Source organism: Bos grunniens, chromosome 17, assembly GCF_055505025.1.
Source record: "Bos grunniens cultivar Pamir isolate PY7600 chromosome 17, Bosgru_T2T1.0, whole genome shotgun sequence".
NCBI classification, from domain to species: Eukaryota; Metazoa; Chordata; class Mammalia; order Artiodactyla; family Bovidae; genus Bos; species Bos grunniens.
In genome coordinates, this window is record NC_141181.1 from 69,949,495 (window position 1) to 69,971,093 (window position 21,599).

General features: G+C 63.0%; 1 protein-coding gene across 5 annotated transcripts in view; it reads left to right on the forward strand.

Moving 5' to 3' along the window:
• Nucleotides 1-21,599, forward strand: part of OSBP2 (oxysterol binding protein 2) — a 122,935-nt gene that overhangs the window by 94,838 nt on the left and 6,498 nt on the right. For 3 of the 5 annotated variants that reach the window (XM_086348761.1, XM_086348765.1, XM_086348764.1), the window contains 10 exons: nucleotides 2,749-3,005; nucleotides 13,976-14,168; nucleotides 14,598-14,715; nucleotides 15,594-15,642; nucleotides 15,818-15,964; nucleotides 16,723-16,968; nucleotides 18,765-18,885; nucleotides 19,136-19,239; nucleotides 19,313-19,408; nucleotides 19,489-19,673. In XM_086348761.1, coding sequence (XP_086204887.1) covers nucleotides 2,749-3,005; nucleotides 13,976-14,168; nucleotides 14,598-14,715; nucleotides 15,594-15,642; nucleotides 15,818-15,964; nucleotides 16,723-16,968; nucleotides 18,765-18,885; nucleotides 19,136-19,239; nucleotides 19,313-19,408; nucleotides 19,489-19,673 — 1,516 coding nt within the window. Of the gene's footprint in view, nucleotides 1-2,748; nucleotides 3,006-7,151; nucleotides 7,573-13,975; nucleotides 14,169-14,597; nucleotides 14,716-15,593; nucleotides 15,643-15,817; nucleotides 15,965-16,722; nucleotides 16,969-18,764; nucleotides 18,886-19,135; nucleotides 19,240-19,312; nucleotides 19,409-19,488; nucleotides 19,674-21,599 lie in introns of those variants that run through there. The other 2 variants (XM_086348763.1, XM_086348766.1) reach the window with 2 other exon arrangements.

Sequence of the window (21,599 nt, forward strand, 5' to 3'; positions counted from 1 at the left end):
TTTTAGTCCCAGTGGAAGTGGGGACACAGAGGACATGTGGGGTCAGAAAAGCCTGAGAGCCCCCAAGGCCACCTGCTGGAGAACCGCAGCCTAAGCCACTTTGCACACGAGCGTCTTCCTTCCCCGGACGACACGCCCGCCAGCAGAGCTCCCTTCTCAGGTGGGGGGCGCGAAGCAAGCTGCCCTGTTCATGCACGTGAGGGGATCTGCCGGTCCATTTTTCAGAAAGTGTGAGTGGAGTTAATGCCACCTGTCCTTTCTGCCAGCCTGAGCACGGTCACATCGAGTGGTCTCATTTGCATCTCTGATGAGCTTTATCTGTGTGTCCAGCGTGGATTTGCTGCTTGCAGAGACCCCTGAACTGAGACCTGGGACTCGACATGGCCAGAGTGCACCATTTGGGGGCCAGGGTCCCCTTCCTCATTAAGCTTCTCCCTGCACTCCGCCACCAGAGCCTCTTCTTTAATGTGGACCTCTGCTCAAATGCCCACACAGTCCGTTTGGCCACAGGATGGAGGCCCAGGCTCCTCAGCGTGCCCTTTCCCCGCTCCAGCTTGCAGCTCTGTGCCCCTTCTCCCGACCCTGCCCTCCTGTGTGTGACTGCCGCCTCTGTGCAGGCCTCCTGGGACGCACCCAAGATCAGTCGTCCATTCACTCCCCTTCCCCTTCCTTCTCGTGCCCTCACTGTCTCTCTGGGAGGCACTGGCTGCCCCTCCCCACAGGGCAGACTGTACTGCTCAGCAGTTGCTGACCTAGTGCCTTCCCATCCCCCCCCAGACACCCAGCCAGCGCCCCAGGAGCAGAGCAAGCAGCTCCCTGTGTCCCGGGCAGCTGGACCTGACCTGGACCCCAGAGCTACTTGCTGAGGTGCAATGACCTGCCCCCTACCCCAACTCCTGGCCGCCCTGCAGGATGATGCTCAGAGTTTGGGCAGTCAGTTCTGGCTCGGAGTACAGGGGCTCACGTTCCGGCTGACCACAGCCAGGGTTCCCCCGCCCCATGCCCCTCCCGGTGCCCAGCAGCAGCCACGCTGACCGATCAGTGGCCGTTCTGCTTATTAGACATGGTGAACCCAGGAAGCGAGAGGAGGTCGCGTTGTAACTCAGAGCCCCAGCTCTGAAGCTGGCAGGCCTGGAGGCTGCAGAACCCACAACTGTGGCCCTGGGTGATCTCAGAGCACCTCCTGCCCCCCAGACCCACCTCATCAGGTCATCAGCGTGCACTCACCAAGGCAGCGCCTTGCCCAGGGCCCGGCACCCAGATACGTCCCAGCCATTTGAGCCTTTCTCAGGTGATCCAGGAGGAGGAACCGCCTCCGTGCAGACCGCCTGGGTTCAGATCCACCTCTGCCCCCTAGCGGCAGGGCCCTAAACCCGCGATTCAGTGTCAGGAGCTGCGTTTTCAGGCCTGCAGAGTGGGAACCGTCGCTGTCTGCCAGCCACCTTGCAGCTCAGCGTTCTCGCTGGTCGGGCGAGGGGTCAGGACCTGGCCCGGCACGTGTGGTCTCCAGACTCCGGGTTGCTTCAGGGCTGCCGTGGGGCTGGATGGGTGGGGTGAGCCCTGTCCCTGGCCCGGCTGCCCCCCCACCGCCTCCTTGCCGGGGGGCCCTCTGCGGCTGGCCAGGCACTGCCCCCAGCTCAGGGTGTGCGCAGCGGTGACTCAGCCATGGCCGCCCCCACGCACCCTGCCTGCCATGGAAGGAAGTCTGTTCCTCATGCTGTGTACTTTTTTCAAAAATCTGTATCTTGGGTTACAGATTTTCGTCATCAAAAAAAATATATATATATAAGTTTCTTGCTGATTATTTCTGAAACAAGGCGTCTTAGAAACCCTGGGCACTCACAGGCTGGTATCGAAGCAGCTGCAGGGCCCGGGCCAGCCGTCCACCCCGCCCCACTCGCCACAGAGGCCCCCTCGAACGCAGGCTGGGCCGGCCGGGGGCCAGGCTCCAAGGTACCCCAGACTCCCAGGACGGGGCGCCGAGGGCACCTGGGGCCCCATGAGAGGTGAGGGGGTGGCAGGAGGGGAGTGAGCCAGGGACCCCTGCAGCCCGGCGTGAGGGGGCTGCTCTGGAGGCAGATAGACTAGCCCGCAGTTGAGGGGGCGGGGGGAGTACGGGGCCAGACTTCACCTCCCCGAGCCCCGTTGCCTGTCTGTCCCCCGGGGACGGTACAGTCCTTGCCTGACAAGGCCGTTGAGAGGCCACGGCCAGTGTCTCCACGCAGAAGAGCCCACAGGCGAGTGTGGCCTTGCTCCTTGGAGGAGCCCTGCAGCAGCAGGGAGGGGCTGTGACTGTGGCCTGTGGGGCATTCCGGGGGGCGCTGAAGGTGGGCCGACGTCATGCCAGGGACACAGAGGGCAAGCCCAGGGGCACGAGCAGCACTGTGTCTGCAGGGAGTGGGCGGCTGGGTGCTGCTGGGAGGCGGGCGGAGAGCGGACAGGGAGGTGAGGTGCGGGGAGTCGGGGGAAGCGGGGTCCGCCGGGCCCAGCCTGTGACTCGGGGCCTCTGAGGGTCTGGGATGGGAGCTGCCCACCCCTGCCTGTATCCCGCAGAGCTCAGCCGGGCCCTGTCATTCAAGCTGGTTCCTCTCTCCATCCCACCCACCAGGGGGCTGCGGGACACCCCGCCCTCACCCGCTCGCTCTCCCGGGCAGCTCTACCTGCCCCTCCGTCCTGGCATCACCCCCCCCCACCCCGGGGGCCTCGGTGTGCGCTGGTCCCTGAGAACCACGCCGCGTCTCTCCACAGATGACTCTGGGGACGACGAGGACGGGACCCCCTCCCCAGCCGACAAGAGCGAGCTCCACAGCACCATCAAGAGCCTCTCGCTGAAGCTGGACGACCTCAGCACATGCAATGAGCTCGTAGCCAAGCACGGCGTGGCGCTGCAGCGCTCCCTGAACGAGCTGGACGGCCTCCGGATCCCAGCTGAGAGCAGCGAGAAGCTGAAGGCAGTCAACGAGCGGGCCACCCTCTTCCGCATCACGTCCAATGCAATGATCAATGTGAGTGCCCGGGCCTGCGGGAGGGGCCGCTCGCTGCCCGGTGGGTGGTCCGGGCTGCCCCTCCCTGCTCTCCGCCTCCTCCATGTCACCCCATCCATGCCCCTGGGGCCAGGCCAGGTTGCTGGCCCTCACTGTCAGGTGGAGCCCGGAGCTGGGCGTGGGGACCGGCCGGGCACTTCAGGCCTGGGCACAGGAGGCCGTGCTGAGCGGAGCAGTGAGCTCTGTGCCCATAACAGGGATGCAGCTGCCACACTGTCCCAACACAGCTGCTGCCCACCCCCCGTTCTCGGGTGCCCAGCCCAGACGTGGCGTGTCCGGGACCCCTGACCAGGGGGGCTCGTGCACGTGGAGGGGGCCTGGCATTGGGGGGTATCCCTCAGCTAGCAGAGCTTCCCAGCTGAGGCTGCCGCAGTCTTGCCCACCTGAGAGTAAGGGGCTGAACGAGGGACCACGTGTGTGGACTGAGGGTTCAGCTCCTGGGGTCACCCTCTGCACGGGTCCCAGGAGCCACACGGCAACATGACCAGGAACCCAGAGGGTGTCTCAGTGGTGGCGGAGGACAAGGCTGAGCCAGGCCGCAGGGCCTGCCCTCTCTTGGCCTGATGAGTGCTCCCTCTGGACACAGGCCTGCCGGCCACAGCCTCCCCTCCAGGTGAGCCCCCCAGGAGGGCACACCCTGGCTGGGATGGCGGCACTGGGAGCCAGGGCCAGGCGTGGGGAGTGGAGGCGGGTCCAGAGGACGAGGCTGGGGCAGGTGTTGGGCTGGCCACAGTGGCAGCAGGTAGTTCCCTGCTGGGGACTCGGGCCCTGCAGCAAGGGGCCTGGGCGGAGGCTGGGCCATCCATTCAGCAGCAGGGCAGCCGAGGGCAGTGGGACGGCGGGGGCTGGAGCCCACTGCATGCCCAGCCCCTGCACCCCGTCCCCGGACTCCAGGGGCCTGGGTCAGCGCATGTCTCTTGGTAACAGGCTCAAGGGTGAGAATGGGCTCGTGGGTCCCCACAGCTCCCGTGACCTGGCCTCCCCGCCTGCCAAGCCTGGAGCCGCATCATCTCCACGGGCAGTTCTGGGTTTTCCCAGATAATGAGTTGCTCAGTTGGCATCTCTAGGCAAAAGAATTTATCGGGCATCAGAGGCTCATCTGTGTTTACAAAGCCATCAAGACGGCTTGCCACCTGAGCGCGTGATGAGTTGTGTGGCGGGAAGGAAGCTGAAGCCCTGGGGTTGGTCAGGAAGCCCGTGGGCAGCTCTGGTACCAGAAGACGTGGCTGCGTGGCGGAGCCTGCGCTCTGCCCGCCACGAACGTGACCCTGAGGAGGGCCCCGCCCCGTCTGGCTCCTGTGAGGGGCCGAGAAGTGAGGTGCTGGGAGACCAGGCTCTAGCAGACGCCCCATTCCTTCCGGGGACCCTTCCCTTCAGCTGCTCCTCACCCGGCAGGAGTCGGCGTGGCTCTGGGAGGGCGGTCTGCATGGCTGACAGACACCGAGTGCCCAAACCCCCACCGTGTGCAGAAGGGCCACGCAGGCGGAACGTCCCCACCCCTGGCCAGGCCTCGGCCTCCACCCCGGTTCTGAGGAGGGGTTGGACCAAGGAGCTGTAACCAAGGCCCGTCCCGCCCAGGACCCCTTACCCTCCCCATGGCCTCACCATTAACACCCACGTGGAGAGCTGCTGGGGGCCACCAAAGCTGGACACAAGCCCAGGTCTGTGCAGCCTGCGGGGGGAGTGTCAGTCCTCGTGACCATCAGGGTGAGACCCCCAAGGGCCACAGAGGCCCCTCCTACTCTGAGGTCAACACATGGAAGGTGGCCTCTGCCCAGGCCCAAGCCCCGTCTCAGACGCCGAGACCCTGATGCGCCTCTCACCTTTGGGCAGCAGCCGCACCGGGTTCTTTCCTGCAATGGTGGGGACCCAGGATGGGCGGGAGCCGCCCCATCTGTCCCCTAGATCCCCCAGGTCTCACGGGAGGAGGAGGAGGCCAGATCTCCCACTGCTGGGAGCCCCTGCCTCTCTACCACCCCCTCCCAGCTCCCTGCCCTGATTGTGGGGAGCCCTCCACAGGAACCTGGGGGACCTCTCCTCCCACCCACTCCTGGCCCCCACCCCGCCCTGACCAGGGGGTATCCTCCATGGGAATCTGGGGACCTCTCCACCACCTCCTGTGGATGGTGAACAGCTGTGGGTTCTCCACCTCACAGACTCCAGTTGAGCCTGGGTCGTGGCAGGGGAGCAGGAAGCGAGGGCCAGCTGGTCAGGTGGTCACCTCCACGGGAGGCCCAGGGAGGCGGCTGCTGGACCTTCACTTTTCCTCGGGAGTCCAGGGTTGCCCAGCCTTCAGGAGAGAAGCAGGGCGAGGCTGCTGAACCTCCTTCAGATCTGCGGGGAGGCAGCGTCGTTCTTAGCCTTTAGATCCTGAGCTCCCAGCAGGGCAGAGAGGGAGGCATGCTGGAGTTTCCAAGGCCCCAGGGACTGTGGCGACTGAGGCAGGCCTTCCGTGGCCCTGCTCCCCAAGGGCGCCCGGCCTCAACCGAGGGCAGCCCCTGTGATGCGTGTTCGAGTTACAGGAGGCTGGGGGGTTCTGCATCAGGGATATTGCAGTGTTGCCTCTGCTGTGCTGCGCCTTCTAGAACACCCCTCCCCCTCCACACCGATGCTGGGCAGATCCCTGCTCATCTTTCCGAGGCCCCTGGACATCACCACGGCCAGGAGGTCCTCCTGTTAGATCCCCCAGGCAGCACCACTGAGCCCGCCAAGATTTAACCTGCTATTTCCGCGTCCGATCCCCACCAGACGCTGTACCCCTCAGGCCAAGTGCAGGTCTTACCTGTGGCCCTAACAGTGGCCCCATGGGCTGCCCGAGACACCACGCTGTGGTCTCACTGGGCCTCACGTCTCAGGAAAGACGTTCCAAGTGGCCCAGATCTCAGTAACCTGCTACAAAGTCATCCTAGCCCCATTTCCTCAGCTGCCGCGTCGGTAAGAAAGTGCGGGTGCTGCCCCCAGGCCAGGCCCAGAGCGCGGTGCAGAACCACCCGGTCACCTGGCCTTACAGAGACGTGACCCAGCCCAGCTGTGGAGAAATAGGAACAGGGCTTTATGCTGTCAGATCGTAAACGCATTTTTCTCACGGGAAGGTCACCCGGAGCCCACCCACAAGCCCAACAGCTACTCCCAGGCCTGTCTCACAGTCCGCTTGTCTGGCTCAGCCCTGGTGCCAGGGGCTGGGATGGACCATGGCCCACAAGGAGCCAGACAGAAAGAGAAGCAACTTCCTGTGGTCACACTGCTGACAAGGCGTTCTGCACACCTGGCCCACTCAGTAGCGTATGTGGGGAAACCGAAACAGCTGCTAAGGATAAGGGCCCAGGTCTTGAGGCTCCAGAGCCCCCGACTCCAGCCTGTGGCCTCCTAGGGGGCAGGAGGGTCAGGAAGCCCCCCTCTGCCCACCCTCACCCCACCTCCAGCCCTACATCCCCGCCTATCCCACTCTGCCCTGTTGGCAGGTCCACGCATCTCTGGGGCTTTTAAAAATCTATTTAATTGAAGTGTAGCTGATTTAGGATGTTGCACTAGTATCTCCTGTGCAGCACAGTGTCTCAGTCACGCACGTGTTCACGTTCCTGTTTTGTTCTCGTCCACTGTGGCTTATCCAGGGTGCTGACGAGGTAGGACCTTGTTGTTTCATGGGCTTTTCTGCCCTAGCATCGTGCCTGTCCTCCCCGCTGAGCTGGGCGCCTGCAGGGATTGGACACGGTCTCCCTCATGCTGCGGGAGCCCTGTAACTTCCAGGCGTGGCACAGAGTCTGGCATGTGGGAGCGTCAGTGAATGAAAGAGAAAGACATCGGGGCGGGGCAGAGGCTTGTGAAAGAACGCAGGAGCGACCGAGCGAACCGCTCCGTGTCTGGCAAAATTCCCTAGTGAGCGATTCTGTGAGACTGATCAAAGGCAGCCCGGCGGGCCTGTGCTGGCATCGCCGACCAGGTAACTGCATCACTGCCATTTAGGAGGAGCCTGACCGCACTGTGAGCGACCGGGGTTCCTAGGCTGAGCCTCAAAGTGTGTGCAGGGCACCCCCAACCCTGGCCTGGGTGTGGAGGCCGCAAGCCGCACCGGAGAGCCAGGACACGCCCTGTATTACAGCAGTGGCTCCGCCATGGGGTCTGAGGTGGAGACAGGCAGAATTAACACGTCACCAGTGCATCTTTGGGTGTTAGCTTCCACGGGGTGAAAGAATGCACTCCCGTCTTCTTCCCCCGAGCTTGTCTTTGTGGTGAAGCAGATGCCCTGGTTCGGGGCCAGCCTCTGGGGCGTGGCAGTGACAACAGGCGCCCAGGATGCCCCGCTTCCTTCCTGGTGTCTTGTTTGCTCCCCGCAATGGCCACACCTGGTTGGTGTCCTTACAGCTTCCTTGTCACCGTCATTTGGATCATTCAGGTGCTACCCCGAGGCCCAGAGCGAGGGCAGCCCCAGTGTGGAGGTGCCGGGCCCCCTGGTGGGCTGACAGCCCAGGACCCCTTCCTGACGCGGCCCCTCTGAGCTGGGCAGGAAGAGAATGAGGGCCACCGACAGGTGAGCAGAGCTGGGGGGTGGGTGCGCCCCACAAAAGACCAAAGACAGTTGAGGTGCCGGAAGCTGAGGGGTGGGGGCCACCAAGACCCCCGACGAGGGCCCAGCAGGACAGAACCTGCGCACTGGGTCCCTCGTGTGCCAGGGAAGGTAGCCGCCCACAAGGGACACGCCCTGCTGCCCGCGGCAGAGCTGGCCAGCGGGGGGGCTGCGGACCCTGACGGCAGGGGCACCGGACGCGACCAGCACAGCTGGGCCTGAGGCGGGGCGGCCAGCTCCAGCTGGGGGAGCTGTGAGGACAAAGGCGGGCTGAGCAAATGTGCTGGGGGCTGGGGAGGCGGACGGCGAGCAGGAAAGCGCCACAGCAGGACAGGCACGTGGACGCAGAGGCAGCAGCTCCGGGCACTGGGCCGGGGCCTCGCCTGTGGGGCGTCGGAGGAACAGACCAGGTCAGAAGTGGCCCTTTCCCGCTGGAGACCCTCTGGGGCTGCTCTGAGCCCCGTCTGGAGAGCATGGGAGGCCCCTCGCACCCACCCAAGTGGAGCCACCCTCCAGGTCCTTCCAGGGCCTGCAAGCGGGCTCCCAGCAGCTTGCTCACTCGGGGCCTGGGGAGAGGAGTAAAAATAGATTCCGGGACGGCCTAAAATCCATCGGCGAACTGGCATCCAGATGGGGCCGGCTCCTGCCCACAAGGGTGAACTATTTTGAGTCTGGAAGGAGCTACTTTAAAATGTGGAGGGAAGTGAGAAGCCGCCCCCACAGGGTCGTGAGCAAGTGCCCTCCGCGTCCAGGGAGCCAGGCTGAGCCAAGCCCACAGGAGCAGGGGGCCTGGCCCCAGGAGCAGCTCAGCCCAGAGGGGTGGCGAGGCTGGTGGACGCACGATGTGGCCACATGGCTGGTCCTGAGCCACAGGGGCCTCCTGGAGAGCTCGGCACTGCTGTGGCTCCTCGGGGGCCCTTGTTCTCAGTCTCAGAGCCTGGATGGCTGTGCTTCTCCCCAGGTGGCCACCTGTGACCTGGGCAGTCCCTTCCCACCGTTGGGAGGCGAGCGCAGAGGCCAGCCTGCCGCTCCTGGGTGGGAGGGGAAGGTGGCTCCCCAGACCTGGCATGAGCTGCTGGCCACACAGAGGGGTTCACAGAACCTTTGACTCAAGAGAATTTCCCCCTATTTGCCGCCTTTAGTACCACAGAGCAGTGGGGGCGGGTCCAGACGATGCGGCCCACAGGAGGGTCGATGTGGCAAGGTGGCTGGCCGCCTGCCAACCTGGGAGCCAAAGGCTGAGAGCCAGCCACGGGGCCATGCACCCCGGGCAGGGCCTGGCTGCTGCAGGGGAGGCGTGGCCCTTCCCCCATCCTCCCTGTGAGCTGGGTGAGCGGAACCTGCTGGGTGTCGAGGGCTGGAGACCATTTCCGAGCTGGCCCTGTGGCCGAGGGTGCCTGCCCTGCTCAGTCCTGGGCGTTGGCCCTTGAACCCACCTCCTCTGTGGTTCTGAGGGCCACCCAGTTGACACCCACAGACTCCCCGGCACCCTCGTGGCCCAGCCGGGGTGGCTGTGGCCAAGCAGGAGACCGATGGTTTCTGAGTGGCTGCTGGGAAGGCTAGACCCAAGCAGGGGTCCCAGCTCTGCAGACCCTCCTAGACCTTGAGAGGCTCCTGGGCCAGGTAGAGAGGGGTGCAGAGACCCAGGCGGAGGCCCGACGCTCTGCTTGCCAGCCCGCGTGTGGGGAGCAGGGAGGCTGTGGTTGCGATGAGGATTAGGATTAGGGGGGACAAAAGCGATTTAGTGCGCGTCCTTCTTCCTCTGGGTGCGGCTGGGCTGGGGGCGCAGCCCAGACCCTCGGCGTCTGCCCCACAGTACACCTGCTGGGGTGACTGGCAGCTGCTTCCCTTGGGCCCCAACGGGCTCCCCAGGTGGGCAGCCCTCAGCTGTCCTCACAGGCCTGCCCCCAGGTGGGTGGCAAGGCGATGCCGTGAGGGGCCCCGGTGCAGGCCCAGGGCGGTGTGGGCGGCTCTGCAGCGGCCTGGGGCGCTGCTCCTGTACAGGGCGGGGCCTCGGGGGAGATGAGATATGACCGTGCTCATGGCCAGGGTCAGCCAGGCCCTCCCGGGGCTGCCGGGAGCCACCCCCGGCTGCCTGCCCATCGCCGGGCCCCAGGCCTAATCCAGCTTAGCGAGCGCAGCTCAGCATTCTGGGCGGCGGGGCCAGGCCAGCCCCTGCTCCCTCTGCACCGGCCGGGATGGGGCCCGGGGAAGGGCGGCAGCCTCAGGGGAAACCACTGCCTCTGGGGACGGACACCAGGTAGGCAGCTCGGGGCGGCGAAGGCACGGGCTCCCATCACCTGTAGACCCCCACCCCTGATCCCTGGCGTCGGTGGGAATGGCCCACCCCGGCCACATGCGATCCAGAGGCGGCCCTGGACTCCCTGTGCCCCTGTGGCTCCGTGTCGACCTGTCCTTCAGAGACGGTGAGGTGGGGGGGCGCCGGGATTTTGGCGGGCAGCCCTGGCCATGTCAGCAACAGTCTCAGCTTCAGGGACCAGGCAGGGCAGCATCCCGAGGAGCCCGGCTCCGCTGCAGGGAGGCCCTGGAGGCCACACCAGCCCAAGGGGCGCCCAGACAGGCGTAAGTATCCATCTTGACAAGGGAGACTCGGACCCTGGTCCTAAAGCACAACCCGCTGTCTTGAGCAGGTCCCTTGGCCTCCCTGAGCCGCATGTCCTCGCCATACTTGTAATGGTTCCTCAGCGCTGTGAGGATGCCCCTGACAGCCCTTACCCCAGCCTGTGGGGGGCTCAGAGGGTAGTGGGGCTGGAGAAAGGGAGGAAGACACAGGGGCCACGTGGGAGGGGGAGTGTGGGGAGGGACGGGGCCCCAGAGGTGAGTGTGGAGGAGGTCCGGGACCAGGTCTGAGAGAAGCTGGGCGAGAAAATGGTCGTTTCTAGAGTATTTAGAGCCTCATGAACATCAAGAGGAGGAGGAAGGGAGGCTAATTCATCTTCATACCACAAGCATCTTTCCCTCCTTGGCTTTGTCGTTCTCTAAGTGTTTATTTGGCTGTGCTGGGTCTTGGCTGCAGCCTGCAGGAGCTGTTTCCTTGACCAGAGATCAAATTTGGGGCCCCTGCGTTGGGGGAGTGGAATTTTAGCCACTGGATCACCAGAGAAGCCCCTTTTTACACTGATTTACATTGCTAACTTGAGGTATATGGCAACATGGTTCAGTTATTTATTCATTCTTCTCCGATTCTTTCCAAGTTATTACAAGATACCGAGTCGAGTTCCCTGTGCTGGACAGTAGTCCTTGTTATCTTCCCCTCCTTGCTTTTGCTGGCAGGGCGCTGAGGCCACGTGGAGTTCTCTGAGTCTGTATGAATTATGCAGGTTGACCTTAGGGCTATTATATACTGTTGTTTGTGGCTCTTTCACAAGCATTGTTTTAAATGCTGTGAGTTATATAAAAGCAAAGCATCCACCTCTGTTAAAACTGGAGGGGTGGCTGCAGGATCTCTGCAGGGTTGGGGGGAGTGACGGCAGCAGGTGCCACGAAGCAGCGCTTCGGCAGAGGCCCTTGGGGAGCTGCCAAGCCAGGCCAGTGGGGCAGGCCAAGTGCCGCCGGAGAGGGCACCCACAGACCCCAAGAACCAGAAAACCGTGAGCACCCATCACGTGTGTCTCCCGTAACAGGGCTCCACGCATGGCTCAGCCCTGGTCCCTTCATGCCCTACCCAAGACGGGCAAGCCAGGGGCCCTGGCATCCTGTCCTGCTCGCCCCTTCTTCACCTAGGCAGCCCCTCCTCCCTGGGCCTCAGTTTTGGGGGCTTAGGAGCCCCCAGCAAGGGTCTTCCCTGAAGCGGTGGGCCCAAGAAGACAAGGGCACACCCCTCCCACCAACTCTAGGCCTCTGGGGTGAGTTTCTAACACACCACACACCCAGCTCAGTGGCCCGAGAGCTGCCCAGACCAGCAGCGGAGTGGACCAGTACCCTACAGTTAGGGCTCCCTCCTTGGGTGGCAAACAGGTGGCCGGAGTCCAGACTACCTGACGGGGCGCTGGGGCTGTGCTCAGGTCACTGGGGTCAGCAGAGGAGGGGTGACGCGTGCTCGGGTCACTGGGGTCAGCAGGGGAGGGGTGACGTGCGCTCGGGTCACTGAAGGCTGGCAGCTCACCAGGGTGGGCTGAGCTCTGGGTCAAGGACCTGGGGTCCTGGGGCTCCTGTGTGGGGGACGTTTCTGAGGGGGTGCTCGGCCCTCCCATCCCTCTGCTGCCTCTTAACCTGCCAGGGGGCAGACCCAGGAGAGAGGTGCCTTCCAGTCTGGCCCCTGCAGGGGCGGTCAGCGGCTGCTGTCAGGGCCCCTACCCTGAGGTTTACTGTGAGGAGGGGCGGGGCAAGGGTGAAGCTGGGGCCACTGTGGGACCCAGGGTGGGAGGCTTGGCTCCAGGTCACAAACTCGGGAGCAGGACAGATGGGCCTAGAGCAGGCCTCCTCAGACCCACCTTGGGGCCCCCAGGTTGTGCGGTAGTCCGTGGCTGCAGCTCCAGTCCAGGGGGTGAGCCTTACGGAGCCCACTGAGCCCTAGGCCTGCAAGGGCCGGGCTGCAGCCTCTCACCTCCAGAGCCTGCTGAGCACATAAGCAGCTTTCTTCCCTTCCCCACGAGTCTCTCCCTCCCCCAGCCCGTGTCGGGACACCTGTCACAAATCCCTGCCCCGCTGGAGAAGTGAGTTACAGTGGCTTAGGTGTGGCTGGGCAGGGATCAGACCTGCCAGGGAGGGCAGGGGCCCCTGCACAAACCCGCTCCCCAGAGCCTTGCAGGGGAGCTTCTGGGGACTGAGCCTGTTTCCTCTTTTGTCAGATAGGGACAGTCCTTCTCCTCCCACCTTGAGGACTCTGCTGGGTGAGCAGGGACAGGGGCTCACGAGTGCGGGGTCTGCAGGGCATTCCTGTTGGGGTTCACGGACAGGACGTGCACTCAGAGAAGCCGAGTGGCCCATGCAGGAACTGGGCATTCCCACTCTGATCTCTCACCCTTTTCTGGTTTCCTTGAGGAGAGCCCTGCCCACTGTGTGCTGTGGGGGCTGGGGGGCGGTGAGAGGAGATGGGGTGACGGAGGGAAGGTGCCTGGGAAGAGCTTGTTAAGGGGCGACGTGCAGGACCAGCTGAGCAGCCGGCCCTCTGGAGCCCCAGGCCAGGGCCCGTTCCACCGGCCAGGCCGCCCCCGCTGGGGGCACGGCTCCCTGTGGGGCGGGAGAGCCGGCTGAGCCCGGGCAGGGTGCTGACCTTCATGAACAGGGTGTCCGTCAAGTGCTCCCTGGCCCTGAGCTCTGCGTTGCCCCTGGCTCCTCCCAGCAGCCCTTCAGGTTGTGCTGCGTGGCCCCTGTGCCTTTCTCCCTGCAGGACTCAGCTCTCTAGTCCTCGGGGAGGGGCCACGTGCCATGTTCATGGAGCGCAGTGGCTGGGGAGGGTGGCGGCCTGAGACCACCAGTGCAGCTTGGGCTGGGAGCCAGTGTCCTTTCTGAGAAAGGGCAAGTCCAGAGTGTCCGGCTTGGAACTCTCTGCCCCCCAGGGACAACAGAGGCCCGGCCCCCTCTGCACTGTGGCAATGGGGGCAGAATGGCCATCCCCCGCTTCCTCGGTGGGGGCCGGAACCACCTGTGGACCCAGCAGGCTGAGCAGAATCTGGGTGTCAAAGCGGCCACAAGTCTGAAGGGAACTTGTGGTAACTGACTGTGTGCTAACTCGGTACAAAATTCTGAGTCCCAGTTCCTTTGCTGGAACTGGGGGCTTCCGCGGTGGCTCAGACAGTAAAGCCTCTGCCCATGTATGGGAGGCCCAGGTTCCATCCCTGGGTGGGGAAGATCCCCTGGAGAAGGAAATGGCAACCCACTCCATTACTCTTGCCTGGAAAATCCAATGGATGGAGGGCAGGCTACAGTACGTGGGGTCGCAGACGGTTGAGCACAACTGAGCAACTTCACTTCTCCTTTGCCAGACAAGACCCTTTAGCTCCGGGCCAGGCAGTGCAGCAGAAAGCAGGTGGCTTTCCTTCCTTCTGCACCTAAGTCAGGGTCTGGCCCGGGCTGCCAGGAGTGCGCTGGTTCCAGCGGGGACGGGGTTGTGACAAACCTCAGGCCCCGCACACAGAGAAGCTGTGGCAGCTGAGAGCTGGGGCCCCGCCCTGAGAAACACCCAGAGCGCTGGCTGCTGCTGGCCGCACCAGCTTGCTGCTCTCGAAGGGCGTCTCAAGTGCGGGCTGCCAACCAGGGCAGACGCCAGGCTGGCTCTGAGAAAGCCGGGGTCTCTTGACGCCACGACAGGCACAAGGGGCAGCGTGGGTATTTCTGAGCCCTTTGGGGATGGACTCCTGTGGCCTCCCTCTGCTCACAGGCCACCCCCCACCCCCCGCCCCAGGCTTGCAGGGACTTCCTGGAACTAGCGGAGACGCACAGCCGGAAATGGCAGCGAGCCCTGCAGTATGAGCAGGAGCAGCGCGTCCACCTAGAGGAGACCATCGAGCAACTGGCCAAGCAGCACAACAGCCTCGAGCGCGCCTTCCGCAGCGCCCCGGGCCGGGCCGCCAACCCCAGCAAGAGCTTCAGCGAGGGTGAGCGGGCGCCTGTCCACCCGCCCTGCTCCCTCGGCGTCCCCTCTGCCAGCTGGCTCGGCTTCTGCGGCCCCCCAGATGCACAACCCTCCTGCCCACACCTGTTGCCCACCCGTGCCCCTGCACCCCCATGACGGGCACAGGCTCCAAAGACGAGCCCTGTGGCCAGACCTCCTGGGTGCCAGGTGGCCGCCCACCTAACCTGGGGCTCGGAGGTCACAGGCGCCCCGGGAAAGGGAAGCCGGGCCACTGGCCAGCATTTTGGGAGATGGGAGAAGCTTCCGGAAGGAGGGAGGCTCCCTGGGCAGGAGGCTGAGAGGGAAGCCCATTCCGGGGAAGGGAGCAGGGTGGCTGGCGGGTGACAGGCTCTGCACTGCCAGGGGGTGGGGGCAGGAGGCTGCCGGCTGAGGCAGCACGGTGTGTCTCTAGGAAGCCTCTTCACCAGCAAAGCCGAGGACAGTGAGGACGATGAGGACACAGAGTACTTCGACGCCATGGAAGATGCCGCGTCCTTCATCACCGTGACCACTGAGCCCAGCGAGGACGGGTGAGCGCCCAGCGCCCACTCCTGGGCCGGCCTGCCCCTCACGCGCCTCCGCTCTTTGCACTCCGGGTTTTCTTCTCAGTCGTGGTCCAGACGGGAAGCCTCTCATTCTCCACCTCGAAGCTTTTGTTTCATTTCTCGTAAAAGCCAGCTCTTTCAGAAATGATCTGTCTAAATACCAGTTAGTAGTGACGGGGACAGCTGACAGCCACGCTGCCAGTCTCGGGGCCTCAGGACACAGCCAGGCGTGCGGGAGCTGGCAGGACGTGCTGGAGGAGCAAAGGGAGGTGGGGCTGTGGGCAGGGGAGCGCGCGGGGTGGGAGCGCGGGCTTCACGGGCTTAGGGCATGGCCCTCACCAGGGCTGCTCACTCTCGCCAGGGCGCCTCAGGTCCTGACACCCAGGGGGGCTGCGTTGGTTGGCATGGGGGCCCTGAACTCGATCTGGGAAGGAGCTGCCTCTCCACGTCCTGGGGACACCGACAGAACTGCAGCCCCCTGCCCGTCCCCAGGCGTGTCTGGCTTCCCGGCAGCCCCAGACCCACGCCTGTGCTACTGCCCCTCGAAACCCAGCCAGGCAGGAGGGGGCCCGTGAGAACCTGTGGCTGCTCCTCCTCTGCCTTCGTGGACCAGCACGTCTCACCACCTCCCCGTCCTGGCTTCTTCCAGGGAGAGGCCTGGTTTGGAGTCCTCTTACCCGCTTAGGGAATTTCTGGTCAGCTCAGCAGGATATTTCCAACTCAGAGTCATCTTCTGTTTCCCAATAATGTTTGAAACAAAGTCTTGAAAATTCTGGCTGCCCAGGGAGCTGGATAGAAGGGGGCCAGGCCCCCAGGAGGCCTTGGGATTTGGAAACAACTTGCCTCTCCTTTGTTTCCCACAGAAAAGCTGAGGCAGGGACTGCAGGCTCCGTGGAATGGACCGCAGACAACGTGAGTGAGGGGACCCTGGGTGGGGTAAGCGGGGAGGCCGGCACTTTGACCTCAGGCCCTTCGGGGGGCCCTGCACCCTGGGGGCCTTCATCTCAGCCCTGGCAGAGCCTGCCCCTCCCCCAGCAACGTGCCAGCCGGCGCCGCCTCTGACGGGTGAACTCCGCGTCCCTGGCAGGTGCTGGATGGCGCCTCGCCTGTGCCCCAGGGGCCCCCCAAAGTCAAGAGGCGTGTCCGCATCCCTGACAAGCCCAACTACAGCCTTAATCTCTGGAGCATCATGAAGAACTGCATCGGCCGGGAGCTCTCCAAAATCCCCATGCCGGTAGGAGCCAGGCAGGGGCCCCGGGGGTCTGTGCTGGTTCCTGGAGGGGACATAGTGGCCCGTGGGAAGTGCACGCAGCCCTGATGTTGTTTTCTTAGCGGCACACTTGAGCACATATCGCATTATTGAATCGTGTCCTTCGGCGCTGCTGACGTTCCCCCAGGTTGGAGGTCTCGGACTCAGGGAAGGAGCCAGGGAGGGGCTCTGCTGATCAGACGTGGGGCTCACGGACTGCCACCTGCCCCGGCAGGAGAGGAAATGGTGGGGCTGGGTTGGGTGTGGGCCGAGTGGGCCTGCCCTCTCTGAGCTGGGCTGCCCCAGGCCCCCACCCCAGCGAGGTCACTGCAGGCAGCTGACCACAGCGGCCTCCCCACAGAGGGGAGCCGGGGCTCCAGGTTGGACTTGGTTTCGCTCTGTGACCCAGGGCAGAAAGCTGCGTGACAGCTCAGAGTGCAAGGTGGACCCACGTCGTCCACTTGCTCGCTCGCTCGCTCCCTGACTCCTAGGAGTCACTGCCGGGGCGCCTGCATCCTAGGAGGGGAGACTGAAGGTAAACCTCACCGTTCTGCCAAGGCCGCAGGTCGGACCATGGTGAGGACCTGGAGAAAACGGAGGCAGGCGAGGGCAGGCAGGGTGGCAGAGGAGCCTCCCAGTGACGGTGGTCTGAGCGGTGACGTCCCTGGACGGGAGCAGAGCAAGGCTGTGGTGACGGCCCCAGGTCCGTGCAGACCCCGGACCAACCCCCCGCCCGCCTGCAGGTGAACTTCAACGAGCCCCTGTCCATGCTCCAGCGGCTGACGGAGGACCTGGAGTACCACCGCCTGCTGGACGCGGCAGCGCGCTGCGGCAGCGCAGTGGAGCAGATGTGCCTGGTGGCCGCCTTCTCCGTGTCTTCCTACTCCACCACCGTGCACCGCATCGCCAAGCCCTTCAACCCCATGCTGGGCGAGACCTTCGAGCTGGACCGTCTCGATGACATGGGCCTGCGCTCCCTCTGCGAGCAGGTGAGGCCCATGCCCGCTCCAGCCAGGCCGGGGGTCAGGGTCAGACAGACGGGACACGGACTGACCCCGGGGGCCATCAGGCCAAGGCCTGGTCAGGTGGCTGGGTCTCCCGTGGGGGGCAGGCTCCCCAGAGAGGCGGGGGGGCCGCGTGGGAGGAGCGCTGCGGGGGAGGAGGCCCCTTGCGGCCAGGAGCGGTGGGCAGGGGCGTCTGCAGGGACCCGCGGGGCTAGAGCTGCTGGGGTCTCCGCTGAGCTGAAGGCCTGCGCCCCGTGCGCTGTGGTCAGCGACGGTGGAGGCTGGGGGTGATGAGCCCCAGGCCCCACCCTGGCACCCTCGTCTGCAGAAGGGCAGCTCCAGCCATGCGGCACTGCGTGCTGGGGGGGCAAGGCAGCCAGGGCAGACCGGTCAGGCTGCCGCTGAGCGTCTGCTCTGTCGGCCGCTGCCGCGGGCCCAGGGATGAGTCAGGACGCTGACAGTCTGCAGTCCAGTAGCTGGTTTCAAAGGCATGCTCGGCCTGCCGCATGGGGCTGTGGGAAGCCGGACCAGGGGAGGTCGGAGGTCAAGCAGAGGCACCTTCAGGAGGGGTGGCTGTAAGGAGCGGGGCTGGGGAAGGCGGCGGCGATGCCCAGGGTTCCTGAGCAGAACAGAGCTGAGCCCTGCCCACGATGGACCAGGAGGTGCTCGCGCTGGGGGGTCTCATGGGCCGGGGCGGGGATAGATACTGTGTGAATGGACGGTTCTGGCTCTTTTAGGAAGGGGGGTGGTCTGGGAGCAGCTTGGCTGACAGAGTGGGGGAGAGACAGCCGCTGAGGTCAGAGAGAAGGGGGCGGGCGGCAGGAGGCCTCTGGCTCTTCTCTGTGTGGAGGAGTCACTGGAGGTAGAGGGGGCCGTTTTATGGGGAGCCCCCCGCCGCCGCCACCATGGGGAGAGTGCAGCGTGCAGGGCAGACTCTGGATGCTGTTTTGAAGAACAGCCAGGATTTGCTAAGGATTAGAGGAGGAACGTGAGAAGGGCCAGGCATTTGGTGTGAGCGCTGGACGGACGGGGTCATCTGCCCGAGGAGGAGGCCGAGCAGAGCTCCAGGGCGCAGGGTCACGTCCTGAGTGTGGGGGTGGGCTCCAGTGGGGACCCTGGCGGCTCACTCGTCACCCAGGAGCGGCTGGCAGGTCTGGGCTGTGGAAGGCAGTGGGGGGGCCACTGTGGGGCGTGTCAGGAGCCTCTGGGGGAGGGCTGGGCCCACAGCCGCCGCGCCAGGTGGCCGCAAGATGGGAGGGGCTTCACCCCAACCCTGCGGCCAGCAGCCACAGAGACGAGGAGGACCAGGTGCGGGAACGCTGATGCGGTGGTTGTGGTGTGCTCAGACACAGTCGGGGTGCTCGGTGTGGGAGAGGACAGGGTGGAGGTGCCCAGCGGGCCGAGCAGGCGGCACCGCCGTCGGGCTGGGGCAGGAGCCGGGCTGGCTGGGGGCCTCCTGGTCTGGGCCACCTCGGTGCAGACACGCATGGCGTGACTGGAGTGGGTCCGAAGGCCTCCCTAGAGCCCATCACGCTCACTTCATTCACCCCGCCCCACAGCCCAAGTCAGGTGTGGAGACCCCCAGGCCGCTGGCTCAGGCCCGCGGTGGTGGGGCGCCCGCCCTGCCTCCCCCCACCCAAGCTGCTCCCACTGCCGCGCCCTTGCTGTGTGGCTCTCCTTTCTGGGGGGTCCAGGGCCCCCCGTGCATCTGTCCCCCAGCTGATAGGGGAGGGGCCTGGGCCGTGTCCATAGACACTCGTGACCCGTGGGCCTGGTCTCAGGTGAGCCACCACCCACCGTCCGCCGCGCACTACGTGTTTTCCAAGCATGGCTGGAGCCTCTGGCAGGAGATCACCATCGCCAGCAAGTTCCGGGGGAAATACCTCTCCATCATGCCGCTAGGTGAGCAGGGGCAGAAAGACGTGCTGGGCAAGGGCGAGGGCCTGCCGACCCCGAAGCCAGCTTGGGGCCTCCGAGGGTAATGGGAGTCCTCCCAGAGGCCTCCTGGATCCCCCCTGGCCTGCGCCCTGTCCCCAGTCTCTACAAATGCTTCTTCTGGTCCTCAGGACCCCAGGATTATGGGTGGGTGGGGCAGGTTGGCTGGGACCCAGCTTGGCAGGCTGTGACCTCTGACCCTGTGTCTGGCTTCCAGGTGCTATCCACTTAGAATTCCAGGCCAGTGGGAATCACTACGTATGGAGGAAAAGCACCTCGACAGTGCATAACATCATCGTGGGCAAGCTCTGGATTGACCAGGTCAGGGGGTGCCCCAGGGGAGGGCCACTGGGCCGGGCAGGTAGCAGCCACTGAGCACCCCCTGCCTGTCCAGACAGGGGACGTTGAGATCGTGAACCATAAGACAAAGGACCGGTGCCAGCTGAAGTTCCTGCCCTACAGCTATTTCTCCAAAGAGGTGGCCCGGAAGGTAAGCACGGCCGCCTCTCCAAGTCTTGGGCGACCCCGGGGTGGGGCACGTGCCCACACCGGCCCTGCCAATGCCCACAGGTGACTGGAGTGGTGAGTGACAGCCAGGGCAAGGCCCACTACGTGCTGTCCGGCTCCTGGGACGAGCAGATGGAGTGCGCCAAGATTGTGCAAAGCAGCCCCAGCAGCCCCAGCTCAGATGGGAAGCAGAAAACGGTCTACCAGACGCTGCCGGCCAAGCTGCTGTGGAAGAAGCACCCGCTGCCGTGAGCGGGGCCGCGGGGCCAGGCGCAGGCGGGGGGCGGCATGGGGGCGAGCGGGCCGCGGGGCCAGTGGGAGGCACGGGGGCGAGAGGGCCGCGGGCGGAGGCGACCGCTCAGCCAGGTGGGAAGCATGGGGAGCACAGAGAGCGCTCTGTCCCCCCATGAGGGGCAGATGTGCAGCTGGAGTCACGCGTGACACAGTGTGATGGGCAGCAGCCAGTCCTTCACAGAGACTCGGGCAGGCCCCACAGGCCATGGCAGGGACACAAACGCAAGGACAGGAAGCGCAGCAAACAGGAAGCTATAAACAGTAGTGCAGCTGACTCCAAAGAAAAGGAAGCAAGTTCTACAAAAGAAAGATCAAGTAACTGAAATTGAGAACTCCACAGAAAGGATTAATAGAGTGAACCCACTGACTGGCTACAGGTCAGAAGAAATAACCAAAATCTTCAGATAAAGAGACAAACCCTGAAAAAGACAAGAAGCTAGAGTGAGAAGGCTGACCACCTGGGGACCCAGAGAGAGTCCCGGGAGCAGCGCACGGGCACCCCTGGAGCCTGCTGGATGCAGTGGGGATGTGCAGTGCATGTGGGGTTGGAGAGCAGGGTCCAGCAGGCAGGTCAGAGTCCAGAAGAAAGAGACCAGCAGAGAAAGCAGCAGAGAATTTTCCACATCTAAGTCTATACAAGGAGATGTTAAAACTAGCTCAGAGAAGATAGTAAGTAGCTAGATTTCTGAAAGACTTTACTTTCCAAGCACCAGTAGACAGACAGACATCTCCTCATGGGCAACGTCACAGAAGCTTGAAAAGTCAAATGACATCTTCCATGTGCAGAAAGACTTGCTGCCGGCTTAGACTTAGTTGCACACCTGGCAAGAACATCTTTACAGACTGAAGTTGCAACAGGCATTTTCGAACAACTCCTTTTGCCACCAGCAGACCTGCGCTAAAGGACAGAGCTCCCAGATGGAAAAACCAAGACGTGTGAAATGAGGAACAAAACCTACGTGAACAGTGAAGGAATAAGAACCTCTCATGAAGTTCAAAATCTAAACATTAAATACAACTGCACTCCTCTGTCCATGAAATTCTCCAGGTCAGAATACTGGAGCGGATAGCTGGTTCCCTTCTCCAGGGGATCTTCCCAACCCAGGGATCAAACCCAGGTCTCCCGCATTGCAGGCAAATTCTTTACCCTCTAAGCCACCAGGGAAGCCCAGAAAAGGATTAACTGGAAGGAAAATTTTCAAAGGCCTTTCTGCTACCCAAGAGGAGGTTCAAGAGGCACACTAACTTCTGACTATGTTACGGTGGATACTGTAATTTCTAGATTAACCATGAAATTAATGCTTACTTGGAATCCTAGGAGGAAAGGAAAAGAAAGAAAAATAGAAAGGAGAGAGAAATAGTTAAAAGAAATAATGGAGATAAATTTCCCTGTATAAAAGTGAAGACATGAAAGACCTTGGGATTAAAGGGCCCATCAGCATTCCAGAAACAAAAAATAAAGAAAAGCTGCCTAGATCATACTATACTGAAAACCAAGAATACCAAGGCGGAAATTCTAATAGCTTCCCAACAGAGAAGATTTCAGCAGAGAATGAAAAATCAAATTGACATCAGATTTTTTAAACAGCCAATGTTGGAGTAATATTTTCAAAGTAATGAAGGGAATTAAATTAGAAGGTACAAGTTTCTGTCCAGTCGAGCTATCATTCAAAATATGAGGCTGTGATTAAAATAAAAACATTCTCAGGTGAACAGCACCAAAAGGTCTGGCACACAAAACCCACAAAGAAAACAGTACTGGACATAACTTTAAAAGGGGAGGGAAGAGTCCAGAAGGTGCTACAGTACATGAATAAAAGATGGTGTGAAGGGTTTTTTTAAAATGACTAAGACCAAAGAAAAAAAGAGCAAACATTCCC